The sequence below is a fragment of the Zophobas morio genome, unplaced genomic scaffold, assembly GCF_036711695.1.
Source record: "Zophobas morio isolate AGI-343-1 ecotype UQ-CSIRO unplaced genomic scaffold, CSIRO_AGI_Zmor_V1 ptg000022l, whole genome shotgun sequence".
In the NCBI taxonomy this organism is placed as follows: domain Eukaryota; kingdom Metazoa; phylum Arthropoda; class Insecta; order Coleoptera; family Tenebrionidae; genus Zophobas; species Zophobas morio.
The window spans coordinates 2,054,240-2,074,629 of record NW_026972127.1 but is presented as its reverse complement, the minus strand read 5'-3'; the positions used below and the strand labels follow the sequence as shown (position 1 = coordinate 2,074,629).

Here is a 20,390-nt window from a genome sequence, read left to right as displayed (position 1 = left end):
GTCCCGCCCACCCACCCTCTCTACTCTTAGAAGATATGTGATTTGTCAACATCGATCTTATTTTAGTAGGTGGCAGCCCCGCCCACCCACCCTCTCCTTTGTTAGAGGGTATGGTACTTGCCAAAATCAGTCTTATCTTACCAGAATACTAGCCCCGCCCACCCACCCTCTCTTTTCTTAGAGGGTATGTGATTTGCCAAAATCAGTTTTATCCTAGCAAGTACTCATGAATCATGACTAACTTTTACAAAAAATGATCAAATTTTGGAAACATTACGACTTTACAATTTTGAACATCTTCTCTAGTGTTTCGTTGGTTATGCTTTGATGGATTTTTATTTTGTTGGTTTTGTCTCTGTTTATAATTTATAAAGATGTCTTATGTTTTTTTTAGTTTATTCATTAGTGAAATATTTAAATTTTTAAATCTGATAGATAATAACATATTTCTATTCTTGTAGTTTATGAATCCGCTATGGTTTTAATCAGTTACAGGAAAAATAGATATTCAACTATAAGTTCTAAGGTAGATTTCCAGAAGAATTTGGTAATGTTTTCTAAAATAAAACATTTTACATTATTTGCTGCGTGATACTGCCCCATTTTCATTCATTTTTTCTATTTTTGATCCTTTTTTTTTATGAACTTTAAACAGAATAGTCAAAAGTTTTTCACAAAATCCAAATTTGCTAAAATACGTACATACACTTTTCTTCATTTTTTAAAAAAGTACACAAAATTTACTGCTTTTAGCGATGTTGTTAGACACCTAAAGTGCTAAACCGATGGTTGTGGCATTTTGGATCTTCTTTAAGATTATCAATCAGGTAATAATTAAACGCCAACCAGAATTTGTTTGTACATCGCATCAACAATCTGATGACGTCATCTCAAAATTTTGCTAAGTAAGAATCCTGTTTAAATTATGTAAAATAATATGCTCATTTCTATATTTATGGTTTACTACTTAATCCGTTTTTATTTTTACCTTGGACATCTATATTTCTACGAAAGAAAAAAGAAAATGTTGCAAACATTTTTCGAAAATACGAATCTGGTTGTTCTGAAACCTTACAGACACTTTAAAATCATGCTAATAATAAATAATGTAAAAAACTTTTTGTTGAAACTCGTTTGAGAGTGCAATTTTGCCGAAATGCATTGTTTAATTTACCCCCGTCTCCATAACCTGTTGTAACTAGGTGGGAAAAAGGATTGAACGCAATTGTATTTTATACCAAAAACTACAGTGCGGTTAAGAATTTTGTTAATGAGCTGTCAGATGATGTTACTTCTATTAAAGAATCTAAAATAGCTAGAAACAGATTGTTTTAAAAAACTATCCAATGCTCAAGGTAAAATAGGTAAAGAAGTTGAAGGTAAACGAAGAAAAATGTTGCTGCCCCGGTGGGAATCGAACCCAACGTCTCCCACTTGTCGGGCGGGCGCCTCGACCACTAGACCACGAGGCCGCTTATCTTTCTCCGTTTACCAACGTGTTATTGTGTCGTAAAGTTTTTCAGAAATTCAAGTCTGTTTTAGAAAAAAATGCAGGTTTTAATACCTTGTCGCTTGTGAGTAAAATTTATCTCAATAATAGAGAATTTAATATTTGCTCCAATGAAACATGTGTTGTGTGACAATCGCGAATAATTTTTAATGGAAAATTTTGAAAAACAATTAATTGGTTAGATAAAAATTATAGCTAAAATCAAATACTCTGTAAACAGTATTTTCTCACATACTTAATTTCGTTTGAATTTTTATGCATAAAATCCGAGCCTTTTTTATAACTATTAGAATTAATTTAATTACACTGAGCAACACCCAAAAACCTATTTTTTTGTCAGCCCCATAAAGACTAAAAATCTCGCAGCGTCACCCCACTAAAAAAAGATTTCATTTTGTCACCACCTCGAAAAAAGTCCACTGGGCAAATTTCCGGCCGGCCCGAACTCGCTTATTTAACAGTTTATTTCCATTTTTAATACCGCCTAAGTCACGTTTCACAGTGGAATGTACTCATTTAATATTCACCATATAAACCTGTGCCGGCCCTGCTCCAGCCTCGCCCGGAATCGCTGCAACCGCAACCATACCGCATAAAAAATGCGGCTGTCCGCTAAAATTTATGGGTATTAAACCGAAAATCGACTGTCGACTTTTTAGGGTCGTCTCCATACTAATGTTTGTCATTTTTAACCGTCAAGCTCCCGCGCAACTCCGAAAATAAATACGAACAGCGAACAATCCAGTTGTCGCTTTTCGCAGTGAGCAGGACTCGGCGGGGCGCCGAGAAAATCCTTACAGTTTGACCGTTGTTGTGGATTTCCTTTTTAGTGACAGCAGGCCCACATTGTTGCAGTTGCTGCTGCCGTTGACGACGTACACCCCTGCGCTGTCCACCGCCCCGGTGTAATGGTAGTTGCTCCAGCGGGTCGTCCGGTAGATTCTGCGGTGCATGAAAGCGCGGATGGCTTGGTGGACGTCTTGGTTGGCGAAGCAGAAGAGGCAAGACACGCACAAGCCCTGGAAAAGAAGTTTTATATGTAGCAGATTGTTGTCGAGGGGTTTTGTTACGTTTTTGTTACAATATTGGTGCGCTTGTCACATTTTTGGCGATTTTTTTCAGTTTTTGTTTCAAAAATAAAACATGATAATCCCCGAGTTTTTTCAAATTCTTAAAAAGCATGAACATTGTTTCACATTCTTAAAAAAAGACATAGGATTCATCAAAACTCTTTAAAAATAAGACACGTGGGGACCCGCCTGATTCTTATCAAAAGTAAAAAACTAAGATTTGCTCTTTGAGAAAAGAGAGAATACGGATTTTCGAGATTTTTTGAAACTCTTCCAAAATACAACACTAGATTCCTCGAGGAGTTATTTATTTTTGTTTTATGAATATACATTAGGGTATCTTAGAAAAACGGAACTTAAATCCCCAGGTGCATGGAAGCGCGGATGGCTTGATGGACCTCTTGGTTGGCGAAGCAGAAGAAGCAAGACACGCACAAGCCCTGGAAAAGAAGTTTTCTATGTAGCGGATTGTTGTGGAGAGGTTTTGTTACGTTTTTGTTACAATATTGGTGCGCTTGTCTCATTTTTGGGGACTTTTCTCAGAGAGAGTACGGATCTCCAAGATTTTTTGAAACTTTTCCAAAATATAGCACCAGATTCTTCGAAGAGTTAGTTGTCACATTATTTAAAGAAAATACACTAGGGTACATTAAGGTTTATAAATTTTAAAAACACGAAACTAAAATCTCCGTAAGATTGTTCGATACTGTTTCAAAAATAAATGAACCTTGAAAATACATTCATATAGGGACTCCAACAAAGACAAAACAACAGAAGCCTTCAAACATATTTCGAATTCCTCCAAAAGCAAATTTCAAGAGACCCCATAAATTCTTTCAAGAGAAACTAAGATTCTTAGTATAACAAGGACACAAGAGATTCCTAAAATTCATTTAAACTTTTTCAATAAAAAAGCGACAAGCCGTGCCCAAAATTGCAAAATTGATTCTTTATATTAAAAAAAGATATAAAGGTCTTTGAGATACTCTTAAAATCCTCCAAAAACATTGTAAATGAAGCCCCAAAAATTCTTTCACATTAAAAAAAAAGACACTACATATTCATAAAATTGTTAAAAAAAAAAATTAAGTTCCTTAAGATTTGTCCAAATTCTTCCAGAAACCAAAAAACCTGAGGCTTGCAAGATTTTTTTAAATTGGTACAAAAAAAAAAAAACACACAAGAGGCTTCTAAAATGCTTTCAAACTTTTTTAATAAATAAGTGACCAACAGTCTCCAACATGGTTTCAAACTCCAACAAGGGATTTCAAAGATTTTTTATACTAAAACAAAAGGCCTTTGAGATTCTATCAAACTCCCTCAAAAATGCTTCCACATTCTTAAAAAAAAGGATTAAAGTTCCCTAAAATTGTTTTAAACTCTTTTATAAACAAAATATATAAATATCCCTCAAGATTCTTTTACATTCTTTAAAAACATACTAGGGACCTTGAATTCTTTCAAATTGCTCCAGAAAACAAAAAATTGAAAAAAAGACAAGTTTTTAAAATTCTTTCAAACTTTTTCAATCAAAAAGTAATTAGTGATCTCATAGAATGTTTCAAACCCTCACAATAGATTTCAAAGATTCTTTTACATAAAAAAAATATACAGTGGCCTTTGAGATTCTATTAAACTTAAAAATATTGTAACATAGGCTTCAAAAATTCTTTCACATTCTTAAAAAAAGACGTTAAAGCTTCATAAAATTCTTAAAAACGACTGAAGTTTTCCAAGATTATTTCACTACAGGTTCCTAAAGTTCTTTCAAATTAAAAAAAAAAAAACAAAATTGAAGGTCCCCAAAATTTTTACAAACACTTTTATAAACAAAACACAAAGGCTCTCAAGATTCTTTCACTTTCTTTAAAAACTACTCTAAGGGGGCCCAGGATTCTTTCAAATTATTACAAAAAACTTAACAAAGAGCTCGTAAATTGCCAAAATTGTTTTAAACCCACACAAAGAATTCCAAAGAAGGTTAAAATAAGTTCAGATAATCTTTTATCCAAGAATTTATTAAAGTTTATTAGTTTTTTTGTGGAGATGGGTATGGGTGGCGCTTAATCTTTGGCTTAATTTTTTACTTAACATACATGGTATTCTTTGAACACGATACTCAAAATCATGTTTTACATCATAATGAAACAAGAAACTTATAACATGTATGTTTAAAATAGGAAATATGGATTTTGCAATTACGCTCCGCCCCTCTGTCTGACAACGAATGGAAAATTCATCACGATTGAGATCCACAGGGACGGGTGGGGCTTATATTTGTTTTTTTTTACTTACTACTTGTAGTTTTCTTTGAGCAAAATATTTCACGTGGTAATTCGTGTAGAAAATACGTATTTTGTAATTAAGCTCCGCCTCCTCTGACTAACGACGAACAAAGAAAAACCGTTACAACTGAGATAGGGTAGGTGGGTGGGGCTTATGTTATACATCTTGTTCTTCTTAATGTACAGTCTTTTCTTCACAACAAAAAACTGAAAACATGTTTAAAATGGTAATTTTTATCCGCGACACTTCTCTGCAATTTTACCCTTTTAAACATGTTTTCAGTTTCTTATCGTAATAGAAAACTATAGATATATTAAGAAAAAAAGTAAAACTACAAACCCCGCTCATCCGCCCTCATCTCAATTGTGATCACGTTTTTATTCGTTCTGAGTCGAAGGGCGGAGTTTATGGCAAAATGCTTATTTCTCTTCAAGAAACTACCATGTGAAACATGTTTTTCAGTAACATGTTCTTGAAAGGAAAATATATATGTCAAGAAAAAAAAAGTCAAAAAATAAGCCCCACCCACCCGCCCCAATCTCATTTGTGATGAATTTTTCATTCGTTGTCAGGCCGAGGGGCGGAGCTTAGTTGCAAAATCGATGTTTCTCGAAAAAAATTACCGTTTTAAACGTTTTAAATATGTTGTCGTGAAAAGATTGTTGCTTATATCCAGAAAAAAGATAAAATTTAAGCTCCGCCTACCAACCGCGATCTCAATTGAATTTCTAAAAAATTGTTATATTTCATGTTGTAAATTGTGGAAAAATGGGGGCAATTTTCCAGAAGATGAAGCCGAAAATAATTTCTGGTAATCAAAATATATAAAAAAAAACTCTTTAATTTTAGAAATTATTCGAAAACTGGTAAAAAAATTCATATTGAAGAAATTGATGTTTTTAAAAGGTTGTCTAAAAATCCACAAAAAAATCTGGGATATAGACTTCGATGAGTTGACTCCAAAAAAATACTCTTTTGCAAACAAAACATAAGAATCCCAAGATTCTTTCACATCCTTTAAAGCCCACACTAGGTGGCCTCAAAATTCTTTCCCATTCTTAAAAATGAACATTACAGCTTCATAAAATTCTTTAAAATTAGTAGAAAAAACTCTAAAGCTCCCTAAGATTCAGAAAAACGTTTTCGTTATTTAAAATAAGCTTAAGATAATCTTTTACCCATGAATTTATGAAAGTTTATTATTAATATTGTTTTTTTGGAGATGGGTGAACTTACTCTTTGGCTTTACTTTTTACTTAATATACATGATATTCTTTAAACAATACGATACTTAAAAATATGTTTTACATGATAAGGTCTTGTAGAGAATTAAGGATTTTTAAGCTCCACCCTCCTGACTCACGATGACTAAAAAAAGTCATTACAATTAAGATAGGGTGGGTGGGCGGGGCTTATATTTTGCCTTTTTTTTCGTAATATTTGTAGTCTTCTTTTCGCAAGAAGAAATTTAACACATGTTTAAAACATGAAATATGGATTTTGGAATTACGCTCCGCCCCTTAGTCTGACAACGAATGGAAAATTAATCACAATTGAGATCCAGAGATGGGTGGGGCTTATCTTCGGCTTTTTTTTACTTCCTACATATGCTTCTCTTTGAGCACCATCACTGAAGATTACGTTTCACATGGTAATTCGTGTAGAAAAGGGCCGATTTTGCAATTAAGCTCCACCTCCACTGACTCACGACGAACAAAGAAAAATCGTCACAATTGAGATAGGGTGGGTGGGTGGGGCTTATGTTTTCTACTGTTTTCTTCTTAATATACATAGTGTTTTCTTCACAACAAGAAACTGAAAACACGTTTAATATGATAAATTTTAGCCCCCTCATTTCTCTACAAATTAACCTTTCTAATCACGTTTTCAGTTTCTTGTCCTGAAAAGAAAAATACGTACATATATTAAGACAAAAAGGCAAAATACAAAGCCGGCCCACTCGCCCTCGTCTCAATTGTGCTAAGGTTTTTATTCGTTGTGAGCCGAAGGGCGGAGTTTATTGCAAAATGCTCATTTCTCTACAAGAAACTACCATGTGAAACATGTTTTTAAGTAACATGAAAGTAAAAAAATAAACCCCACCCACCCGTCCCAATCTCAGTAGTGATGAATTTTTCATTCGTTGTGAGAGCGAGGGGCGGAGCTTAATTGTGAAGTCGATGTTTCCCGAAACATTTACCATTTTAAACGTCTTAAATATGTATATTGTCTTGAAAAGATTGTTTCGTATATCCAGAAAAAAGACAAAATTTAAACTTTACCTATCCACCGCCATGTGAATTGTAATGGTGTTATTTGTTGTGAAAATTGAAATTAAAAATAAAATGTTAAATTTCATATTGTAAACTGTGGAAAAAAGGTGGCAATCTTCCAGGAAATGAAGACGAAAATAATTTTTGGAAATCAAAATGTATAAAAAAAACCCTTGGCTTTATTTTTTACTTAATATATATGGTATTCTTTAAACTACAGGATACTCAAAAACATGTTTTACATGATAATTTCTTGAGAGAGATAAAGATTTTAAAATTCACCCTTTTGGCTCACGATGAATAAGAAAAGTCGTCACAATTGCGAGAGGGTGGGTGGGCGGGGCTTATATTTTGCCTGTTTTCCTTAATATTCGTGGTCTTCATCTTTTCGCAACAAGAAACTTAAAACATGTTTTAAAACAGGAAAAATGGATTTTGCAATTACGCTCCGCCCCTCAGTGTAACAACGAATGGAAAATTCATCATGATTGAGATCTAGAGGGATGGGTGGGGCTTATCTATGGCTTTTTTTTACTCACTTCATATACTTTTCTTTGAGCGACACCGTCGCTGTAGAACATATTTCACATGATTAACTAACGACGAACAAAAAAAATCGTCACAATTGAGGTAATACTTATGTTTTGATTTTTTTCTTCTTAATATACATAGTCTTTTCTTCACAACAAGAAACTGAAAACATATTTAACATGGTAAATTTTATCCGCCACATTTCTCTACAAATTTATACCTTGAAACATATTTTTCAGATTCTTATGAAAAGAAAACTGTGTCCATATGTTAAAAAAAAAAATACAAAGATTGTTACGTATATCCAGAAAAATGGCAAAATTGGTCTAAAGTTACTTCCCTTGTAGTTAAAAAATAATAAAATTCACTAATTTAAATTTTTTTTATGACAATTGTATATAATTCACTGAAAAATAAAAAAATGGATCATAGTAAACTTTAATAGACCACTTTTTGATTTTTTTTCTTTGTTAGTTTAATTTTAATGAGGAATTAAGCACGTTAAAAAATCTTATCCACATCTATGACATAACAACAGTCGGACTCAAAAAAATCTGTGTGCAAATTTGCACGAGTAAAAAAACCGTATGTGTATATCATGTATGCCTAACGCCACTAATAACATTTGCTGGCGCAGAATTTCGTGCCGAAGTGGCCTAGGGCACACCATTTCGCAGTCGCTGCAATTACCGTTGAAGTTTTTCAGGAAAATTTTACGACTTGCAATAAACCGCGAACTGCTCCGTGTAGTTGGCATCACTGATTCGCAAATGACGTCAGCGTAAAACGAGTAATGCGCCTTGGCGCGAAAAACCATTGCAAATTGAATTGAAATGGGTATCAATGAGGCCAGCAAAGTGTACGGCGTGCCATCAAGAACACCGAAACGACGTTTAGTGAGAGCAAAGAGAAAAGGCCCTTTGGGGCGGGGGTCGCAGAGCATGAAAAACGTATGGTGGCACACATAAAACGATTGGAAGCAGCAGGAGCAGGATATTCTCCAGATAGTCCCAACCATCAAGCTTTTCTCTATTAATTTGAAGGAAATTAAACGTCGTCGTTTTCCAAAGACAAAAAATCTGCGGGTGACGATTACGAAAATGTGAAGGTTTATCAGTGGAGGTAGATTTGTTACACAAAAAAATATTTAAAATAAAAGAACCACCACCACTCCAAACACGAATCTTATTAGACGGAGTCATGTTGAATTTATGACATCGTTTCTTAAATCTATCCTTATATTAGTTTCGCTTCAACAAATTGAACTTTGGACTCTGTTTTTGTGTAATTTTTTTTACATTTCCTGTACTTGGATTTGTGCAGTGCCGAATAATAAACAATTTTATTCCGGATTTAAATATATCTTCGATGTAATGAGTTTCCGGACCGCCACACTGAAACATTTCAAGGATAACATAATTGAACTCTGTTCCGCCTACGTTCGACGTGCAAGTTTAAACCGAAAACTGAGTTAAATTAAGTTTAGAAGTAGAATTTACGCACCATATGAAATATGATTCCTCACTAACAAATCCTCATCACAATAAATTCGCCAAATTGTAAAATTTGTCAGTTCGTGAAGAACGAAACACGACAGCAGTCCTCAAACTTACACCGTGAAATTATATCTAAACTTTTCTTTAAGTGTAAATATAACAATTTCCAGCCTAAAACAGCTTAAACCCTTAATCAAGTTCAAGCTTTCTCTCAAACGTCGTCCAAAGAAATTGCTTTCTAAAGTTTTAAATCGCTTTTATCTGAACGACACCTTTTTAAAGCCGGAATAATCCGATTAGTCTCCGGTAAGCTCTTTCCTTTTTATTTATAGCCTAAAGTGTACACTAACAGTGTGCATAAAATCGCAGTTATATTTATAACGCTTCATAGCGTCGTGCCAACTTTCCCCACAACTTTCTAATTAACGACTTCTTAAACTTCAAGTTTAAATTGACTGAAACTTGACTTCTTGCTGGCGCAGCGCAACAAAGAAAACTTTAACGAGTCGAATAGAATCGAAAGTTATAGAGCGTGTCACAGCTTGAGAGATAAAATTAGATCGAGCGAAGTTCTGCAACACACAATACAAGATTACATTTTTTTATGTATAACTCCAAACACATTTCGTTGTCTGGGACATACTGTGAATTTTTATTCGGCGAATCAACAGAATTATCGATAATACAATTTTAAAATTCGAACTGGCGGAGAATATTTTGGTACAAAATTTGATTAGGGTGGTGATCAAAACACGCAAATAATATTCGTAGATCGTAACTTGATTAACTTAGTGTCGAGGTAACGCAATGACGTCTCGTTTTGTCAAGAAAAAATATTACCCCTATATTTTAGTAGGGGTCTGAGGATCTTGGTGTCTGACCACAATAACAAGGTAAATAAAAACGGAAATTGAGGTAAATGAGACATTTTTGGGCCAATTAAACCAACATTCATTTTTTTGGATAATAGTCAAATATTATTTCATAGAAGAGTTATAGGTTTCTTTAAATATATTGACATTTTTTTATAACATGATAAACAAAAAATAGAAACCTGGATAAATGTCTTCTTCTGTTGAAACAACTACAATTTTTTGGAAATAACAACGTTTTTTCTTTGTCAATAGAGAAAATGTGGCAAAAATAAACATTTACTCATTATCTTGAAAGAATTTCAAATAGAAATAATCCATATTCATTGGTATTTTACGAATTTTTATTTTTGAATAATATTGGTGGAGGCGCGGGGATACAAATTATATTAAAAATGGGCCCTTGAAAAATTCTTAAGAAATATCTGCGTCACATATAAAATTTTCAAAGTTGTCATATGTTTCTTTAATTATCTTGAAATTTGAATAAAATAACATGACAAACACAAAATAGGGATTTAATTCAATCAACCATTTTTTGATCTCTTGAAACAGCTACAATTTTTTGGTTGTAAAAGCGTTTTTTCTTTGTCAATTGAGAAAATACGGCAAAAACAAACATTTATTCATGATTTTGAAGAAATTTCAATTAGGAATAACCCACATTCGCTTGTATTTTACGAATTTTTATTTCTTCTATAAAATTGGTGGAGGTGCCGAGATAAAAATTAAATTAAAAATGGGCACTTGAAAAATTCTCACGAAATATTTACCTTAAATATAATTTTTCGAGGTGGTCATGTGTATTTTTTTTAAATATCTTGACATCTGAATAAAATAACATGACAAACAAAAAATAGGCATCTAAGTAAATCAACTATTTATCTAGTGACACAACTACAATTTTTTGGATTTTCAGAAAATGCGCTAAAAATAAGTTTTTATTCCTTATCTTGAAGAAATTTCAAATGGGAATAATTCTCATTCACGCGCATTTTAAGAATTTTTATTTTTTGTATAATATTGGTGGAGGCGCCGGGATAGAAATTAAATTAAAAATGGGTACTTGAAAAATGCTTAAGAAATAACTATGTCAAATATAATAGGTATTTGCAAAGTTGTCAATGTTTCTTTAAATATCTTGAAATCGGAATAAAATAATATGGCAAACAAAAAATAGGGATCCAAGTTAATCAACTATTTTTTGATCTCTTGAAACGACTACAATTTTTTGGTTATAAAAGCATTTTTTCTTTGTCAATTGAAAAAATACGGCAAAAATAAACATTTATTCAGGATCTTGAAAAATTTTCAAATAGGAATAAAACACATTCCCATGTATTTTACGAATTTTTATTTCTTTTATAATAATGGTGGAGGTGCCGGGATAAAAATTATTAATTAAAAATGGGCACTTGAAAAATTCGCATGAAATGTATACGTTAAATATAATTTTTCGAAGTGGTCATGTGTATTTTTTTTAAATATCTTGACATCTGAATAAAATAACATGACAAACAAAAAATAGGCATCTAAGTAAATCAACTATTTATCTAGTGACACAACTACAATTTTTTGGATATTAAGAAAATGCGCTAAAAATAAGTTTTTATTCCTTATCTTGAAGAAATTTCAAATGGGAATAATTCTCATTCACGCGCATTTTAAGAATTTTTATTTTTTGTATAATATTGGTGGAGGCGCCGGGATAGAAATTAAATTAAAAATGGGTACTTGAAAAATGTTTAAGAAATAACTATGTCAAATATAATACGTATATGGAAAGTTGTCAATGTTTCTTTAAATATCTTGAAATCGGAATAAAATAATATGGCAAACAAAAAATAGGGATCCAAGTTAATCAACTATTTTTTGATCTCTTGAAGCGACTACAATTTTTTGGTTATAAAAGCGTTTTTTCTTTGTCAATTGAAAAAATACGGCAAAAATAAACATTTATTCAGGATCTTGAAAAATTTTCAAATAGGAATAAAACATATTCCCATGTATTTTACGAATTTTTATTTCTTTTATAATAATGGTGGAGGTGCCGGGATAAAAGTTAAATTAAAAATGGGCACTTGAAAAATTCTCACGAAATATATACGTTTAATATAGTTTTTCGAAGTAGTCATGTGTATTTTTTTTAAATATCTTGACATCTGAATAAAATAACATGGCAAACAAAAAATAGGCATCTATGTAAATCAACTATTCATCTAGTGACACAACTACAATTTTTTGGATATTGAGAAAATGCGCCAAAAATAAGTTTTTATTCCTTATCTTGAGGAAATTTTAAATGGGAATAATTCTTATTCAGGGGCATTTTAACAATTTTTATTTTTGTGTAATATTGGTGGTGGCGCCGGGATAAAAATTAAATTAAACATGGGTACTTGAAAAATGCTTAAGAAATAACTATGTCAAATATAATACGTATTTGCAAAGTTGTCAATGTTTCTTTAAATATCTTGAAATCGGAATAAAATAATATGGCAAAGAAAAAATATAGATCCAAGTAAATAAATTATTTTCTGATCTCTTGAAACGACTACAATTTTTTGGTTATAAAAGCGTTTTTTCTTTCTCAATTGAAAAAATACGGCAAAAATAAACATTTATTCATGATTTTGAAAAAATATCAAATAGGAATAAAACACATTCCCATGTATTTTACGAATTTTTATTTCTTTTATAATAATGGTGGAGGTGCCGGGATAAAAATTAAATTAAAAATGGACACTTGAAAAATTCTCACGAAATATATATGTTAAATATAATTTTTCGAAGTGGTCATGTGTATTTCTTTAAATATCTTGACATTTGAAGAAAATAACATGACAAACAAAAAATAGGCATCAAAATAAATCAACTAAAGTTTTTATTCCTTGTATTGAGGGAATTTCAAATGGGAATAATTCTTATTTACGAGCATTTTAAGAATTTTTTTTGTGTATAATCTTGTTGGAGGTGGCGGAATAAAAATTAAATTAAAAATGGGCACTTGAAAAATTGTTAAGAAATAACTCCGTCAAATATAATATTTTCAAAGTTGTCATATGTTTGTTTAATTATCTTGAAATTTGAATAAAATGACAAGACAAACACAAAACAGGGATTTAATTAAATCAACTACTTTTTGATCTCTTGAAACAACTACAATTTTTGGTTGTAAAAGCGTTTTTTCTTTGTCAGTTGAGAAAATACGACGAAAATAAACATTTATTCATGATTTTGAAGAAATTTCAAATAGGAATAACTCACATTCCCATGTATTTTACTAATTTTTTTTTCTTATATAAAATAGGTGGAGGTGCCGGAATAAAAATTAATTCAAAAATGGGCACTGGAAAAATTCTTAAGAAATATCTGCGTCAAATATAATATCTTCAAACTTGTCATATGTTTCTTTAATTATCTTGAAGTTTGAATAAAATAACATGACAAACACAAAATAGGGATTTAATTAAATCAACCATTTTTTGATCTCTTGTAACAACTACAATTTTTTGGTTGTAAAAGCGTTTTTTCTTTGTCAGTTGAGAAAAGACGGCAGAAATAAACATTTATTCATGATTTTGAAGAAATTTCAAATAGGAATAACTCACATTCCCATGTATTTAACGAATTTTTTTTCTTTTATAAAATTGGTGGAAGTGCCGGGATAAATATTATTATTAAAAAAGGGGACTTGAAAAATTCTTAAGTTATATCTGCGTCAAATATAATACTATTTTCAGAGTGATTATACGTTTTTTAAATACCTTGGCATCCGAATGAAATAACATTACAAATAAAAAATAGGAATCTAAGTAAATGAACTATTTATCTAGTGACACAACTCCAATTTTTGGCCATAAAAGCGTTCTTCTTTGTCAGTTCAGAAAATACTGCAAAAATAAATATTTATTCATTATCTTGAGTAAATTTCAAAAGGATTAGTCCACCATTCACAGGAGTTTCAATTTTTTATTTTTGTAAAAAATTGGTGGAGGCGCCGGGACAAAAATTAAATTAAAAATAGGTACTTGAAAAAGAAATATCTACGTCAAATGTATCATTATTTTCGAAGTGGTCATACGTTTGTTTAAATACCTTGACATTTGAATAAAATAACATGAGAAATAAAAAATAGGAATCTAGATTCTAGATAAATCACCTATTTTTTGATCTGTCGGCAAAATTGCAATTTTTTTGATATAAAAGCGTTTTTCTTTGTCAATTGAGGAAATATGTTAGAAATAACCATTTATTCATGATCTTGAGGGGATTTCAAAATAGAAATAATCCACATTCACCGAAGTTTTGCGAATTTTTATTTTCGTATAATATTGGTGGAGGCGCCGGGATAAAAATTTAATTAAAAATGGGGATTTGAAAAATACTTAAGGTATATCTACGTCAAATATAATATTATTTTCGAAGTGGTCATACTTTTTTTTAAATACCTTGACATTTGCATAAAATAACATGACAAATAAAAAAATAAAAATAAATATTAAATCAACAATTTTTTTATCTGTCGGAAAAATTGCAATTTTTTTAATATAAAAGCGTTTTTTCTTTGTGAATTGAGGAAATACGGCAGAAATAACCATTTATTTATTATTTTGAGGGAATTTCAAAATAGGAATAATCTACATTCACCGGAATTTTACGAATTTTTATTTTCGTATAAAATTGGTGGACGCGCCGGGATAAAAATTAAATTAAAAATGGGCACTTGAAAATTTTTTAAGAAATATATAAAATAAATATAGTTTAATTTTCGAAGTGGTCATACATGTCTTTAAATATCTTGACATTTGAATAAAATAACATGATAAACAAAAAATAGGGACTTCGATAAATAAACTGTTTCTTGATCTCTTGAAACAATTATAATTTTTTGGATATGAAACTATTTTTTCTTTGTCAATTGGACAAATACTACAAAAATAAACATTTATTCATTATCTTGAGTAAATTTCAAATAGGAATAATCCACATTCACAGTTGTTTAAATTTTTTTATTTTTGTATAATATTGGTGGAGGTGCCGGTATAAAAATTTAATTAAAAATGGGCATTTGAAAAATACTTAAGATATATCTACGTCAAATATAATATTATTTTCGAAGTGGTCATACGTTTTTTTAAATACCTTGACATTTGAATAAAACAACATGACAAATAAAAAAATAAAAATAAATATTAAATCAACTATTTTTTCACCTGTCTGAAGAATTGCAATTTTTTGAATATATAAGCGTTTTATAAACAAAAAATAGGGACTTCGATAAATAAACTGTTTCTTGATCTCTTGAAACAATTATAATTTTTTGGATATGAAACTATTTTTTCTTTGTCAATTGGACAAATACTACAAAAATAAACATGTATTCATTATCTTGAGTAAATTTCAAATAAGAATAATCCACATTCACAGTTGTTTAAATTTTTTTTATTTTTGTATAATATTGGTGGAGGCGCCGGGAAAAAATTTAATTAAAAATGGGCATTTGAAAAATACTTAAGATATATCTACGTCAAATATTATATTATTTTCGAAGTGGTCATACGTTTTTTTAAATACCTTGACATTTGAATAAAATAACATGACAAATAAAAAAATAAAAATAAATATTAAATCAACTATTTTTTATCTGTCGAAAAAATTGTAATTTTTTGAATATAAAAGCGTTTTTCCTTTGTGAATTGAGGAAATACGCCAGAAATAACCATGTCTTCATGATCTTGAGGGAATTTCAAAACAGGAATAATCTACATTTACCGAAATTTTACGAATGTTTATTTTCGTATAAAATTGGTGGAGGCGCCGGGATAAAAATTAAATTAAAAATGGGCACTTGAAATTTTTTTAAGAAATATATAAAACAAATATAATTTAGTTTTCGAAGTAGTCATACATTTCTTTAAATACCTTGAGATTTGAATAAAATAACATGATAAACAAAAAATAGGGACTTCGATAAATCAACTGTTTCTTGATCTCTTGAAATATAATTTTTTGGATATAAAACAATTTTTTCTTTGTCAATTGTACAAATACAGCAAAAATAAATATTAATTCATTATCTTGAGTAAATGTCAAATAGGAATAATCCACAGTCACAGTTGTTTAATTTTTTTTTTATTTTTGTATAATATTTTTGGAGGCGCCGGGATAAAAATTTAGTTAAAAATGGGCACTTGGAAAATTCTTAAGATATATCTACGTCAAATATACTATTATTTTCGAAGTGGTCATACGTTATTTTAAATACCTTGACATTGAATAAAATAACATGACAAATAAAAAAATAAAAATAAATATTAAATAAACTATTTTTTTATCTGTCGGAAAAATTGCAATTTTTTGAATATAAAAGCGTTTTTTCTTTGTGAATTGAGGAAATACGGCAGAAATAACCATTTATTTATGATCTTGAGGGAATTTCAAAATAGGAATAATCTACATTCACCGGAATTTTACCAATTTTTATGTTCTTATAAAATTGGTGGAGGCGCCGGGATAAAAATTAAGTTAAAACTTGGCACTTGAAAATTTTTTAAGAAATACATAAAACAAATATTGTTTACTTTTCGAAGTGGTCATACATGTCTTTATATATCTTGACATTTGAACAAAATAACATAATAAACAAAAAATAGGAACTTAGATAAATCAACTGTTTCTTGATCTCTGGAAACAACTTTAATTTTTTGGACATAAAAGTATCTTTTCTTTGTCAGTTGGACAAATACTGCAAAAATAAATATTTAATCATTGTCTTGAGTAAATTTCAAATAGAAATAATCCATATTCATAGTTGTTAAAAAAATTTTTTTGTATAGTACTGGAGGCGCCGGGATAAAAAATTAATTAAAAATGGGCACTTGAAAAATACTTAAGATATATCTGCGTCAAATATAATATTATTTTCGAAATGGTCATACGTTTTTATAAATAGTACGACATTTGATTAAAATAGCAAGATAAACAAAAAAATAGGAATCCAGATAAACCAATTATTTTTGATCTGTTGGAACAATAGCAATTTTTTTAATGTAAAAGCGTTTTTTCTTTGTCAATTGAGGAAACATTGCAGAAATAACCATTTATTCATGACCTTGAGGGAATTTCAAAATAGGAATAATCTACATTCACCGGAATTTTACGAATTTTTATTTTCGTATAAAATTGGTGGAGGCGCCGGGATAAAAATGTAATTAAAAATGGGCACGTGAAAATTTTTTAAGAAATATTTAAAACAAATATAGTTTAGTTTTCGAAGTGGTCATACATTTCTTTATATATCTTGACATTTGAATAAAAGAACATGATAAACAAAAATAGGGACTTCGATAAATCAACTGTTTCTTGATCTCTTGAAACAGTTATAATTTTTTGGATATGAAACCTTTTTTTTTCTTTGTCAATTGTACAAATACAACAAAAATAAATGTTAATTCATTACCTTGAGTAAATTTCGAATAGGAGTGATCCACATTCATAGTTGTTTATTTTTTTTTATAATATTGGTGGGGGCGCCGGGATAAAAATTTAATTAAAAATGGCCATTTCAAAATTACTTAAGATATATCTACGTCAAATATAATATTGTTTGCGAAGTGGTCATACGTTTTTTTAAATACCTTGATATTTGAATAAAATAACATGACAAATAAAAAAATAAGAATAGATATTAAATCAACTATTTTTTGATCTGTCAGAAAAATTGCAATTTTTTGGATACGAAAGCGTTTTATCTTTGTCAATTAAGGAAATATGGCAGAAATAACCATTTATTCATGATCTTGAGAGCATTTCAAAACAGGAATAATCCATATTCACCGGAATTTTACGAATTTTTATTTTCGTATAAAATTGGTGGAGGCGCCGGGATAAACATTAAATTAAATGGACAGTTGCAGAAATTATTAAGAAATATCTACGTCAAATATAATATTTCTGAAGTGGTCATACGTTTCTTCAAAACATCCTGAAAAATGAATCAAATAACATGACAAACAAAAAAAAATAAAAACCCAGAAAAATCTGCTACTTTTTGATTTGTTTAAAGAACCTCAAGTTTTAGATGTAAAAGCATTTTTTCTGTGTTAATTGAGAAGATGCGACAAAAATAAATATATAATCGTAATCTTGAAAAAAAAATCCAATAGCAACAACTCACTTTCACAGATATTGCATCGATTTATATTTTCCGTATAATAATGGTGGATGCGCCGGGATTAAATTAAAATAAAAAATTCTTAAAAAAGGTTTGCGTGAAATAGTATATTTTAAAAATGGATATGTGTGTTTTTGAATACATTGATATTTGAACAAAAGACAATGTCAAACAAAGAATAGTTATTGAGATAAATCAACAATGTTTTGATATAATTGAATAACTACAATTTTTTGGATGTAAACGTGTTTTTCTTTGTCAATTGAGATAATACGGAAAAAATGAACTTTTATTTATGATCTTGAGGAAATTTCAAATAGGAATAACATACACACAGTTATTTTAATATTTTTTATTTTTGTATAATATTGGTGGTGGCGCCGGGATAAAAATAAAATAAAAAATGGGTACTTCAAAAATTCTTAAAAAATATCTTCGGCAAATATAACATTTTCGAAGTGGTAGTACGCTTCTTCAAAACAACTTGAAATATGAATAAAATAACATGACAAACAAAAAAAAAATAGAAACCTAGAAAAATCTGCTACTTTTTGATTTATTTAAAGAACCTCAAGTTTTAGATATAAAAGCATTTTTCTGTGTTAATTGAGAAGATACGACAAAAAATAAATACATATTCGTAATATTGAAAAAACATCCAACAGAAACAACCCACGTTCACAGGTATTGTACTGATTTTTATTTTCCGTATAATAATGGCGGATGTGCTGGGAAACAATTAAATTAAAAATCAAAAATTCTTAAAAAGGATTTGCGTAAAATATTATATTTTAGAAATGGATAAGTCTGTTTTTGAATATAAAAGACAATGTCAAACCAAAAATAGTTATTGAGATAAATTAACAATGTTTTGACATAATTGAATAACTACAATTTTTTGGTGCAAACGTGTATTTCTTTGTCATTTGAGATAATACAGAAAAAATAAACATTTATTTATGGTCTTGAGGTAATTTCAAACAGGAATAACACACAATCATAGTTATTTTAGTATTTTTTATTTTTTGTATAACATTGGTGGATTCGCCGGGATAAAAATAAAATTAAAAAAAAAATCAGATACTTTTTGATTTGTTTAAAGAACCTCAAGTTTTAGATGTAAAAGCATTTTTCTGTGTTTAATTCCTAAAATTAAACAATAATTTCTAAAATTTAAACTTCCGCTTTACGTCACGAATAAGGAGGTCAGGATCAACTACAAGAATGTAGAACGCTGAAACATGGAATTGCAAGCACCAGAACTGACCACCGCACAAGCACCATCGTCAGCGTTAAGAAGGCAGCGGTAATGAAACAAAAGAACATGCAAGAAACTGGGTCGCAATACAATTTCAAATCTCTCATTACCTTTAGTTTAGAACCACTCATAGGCTGTAAATAGTTAGTTTTGTATAAATAAGTTAGGTTGTTTTGAATAAAATCAGTATTAAGCTTTATTGGCTTTTTACTCACTCCCACAATTCTACCCCAGAATTGTTCATTCTGTGTTAATTAAGAAGATAAAAAGACAAAAACAATAGCAATTGTTGAAACAATAACAATTTTTCAGATAAAAAAATCGTTCTTTCTTTGTCAGTTGAGAAAATACGGCAAAAAACGGTGCAAATTCGTAATTTTGGGAAAATTTCCCAATAATAAAAATCCTCTTTCGGAACCGAATAATTAATTTTAATATTTTCATTTTCTAATTGGCACCTTCTCACCACTCCAATTCAAAAATTGACGTCACTTTTGCTGCCGCTACAAAGAAAACATTAAGACACCGAGCACAATCGAAAGTTATAAACTGTGTCACAGCTTGAAAGATAAAATTAGATCTAAGTGTTACAACATAAAATTAAATTTTGTATGGATAGCACCAGACAAATTTCATTATCACACTGCATATTTTATCGAAAACAAAAATTTAAAGTTTTTATTTAATTTAATATCCTACCTGTAATGTGACGACGACCACTGTGACGTACTGGTACAGGTGCTCGTACGGGTCGTACATATCCGGCCTGAAGGGTATTAAAATATGCTGAAGTCCAAACAGCGGAATGAGGATCAGTGCTGCACGGGCTGCTCGTCGTATTCCCATGGGGGCGGGATTCGCCGAATTCGGATGCATTATGGTCAGGATTACCCGCAGGACGTTGATCAGGAATACTGA

General features: G+C 30.2%; 1 protein-coding gene across 3 annotated transcripts in view; it reads right to left on the bottom strand.

The window, feature by feature from the left end:
- Positions 1–475: 475 nt before the first annotated feature.
- The window catches only part of LOC135133798 (calcitonin gene-related peptide type 1 receptor), a 171,788-nt gene continuing 151,873 nt past the window's right edge, over positions 476–20,390 (bottom strand). For 2 of the 3 annotated variants that reach the window (XM_064062319.1, XM_064062318.1), the window contains exons 8-9: positions 20,172–20,386; positions 476–2,529 (exon numbers count right to left, since the gene is read on the bottom strand). In XM_064062319.1, the coding sequence (XP_063918389.1) occupies positions 2,305–2,529; positions 20,172–20,386 (440 nt within the window). In that variant the 3' untranslated portion in view covers positions 476–2,304. Of the gene's footprint in view, positions 2,530–2,920; positions 3,021–20,171; positions 20,387–20,390 lie in introns of those variants that run through there. The other variant, XM_064062320.1, reaches the window with a different exon arrangement.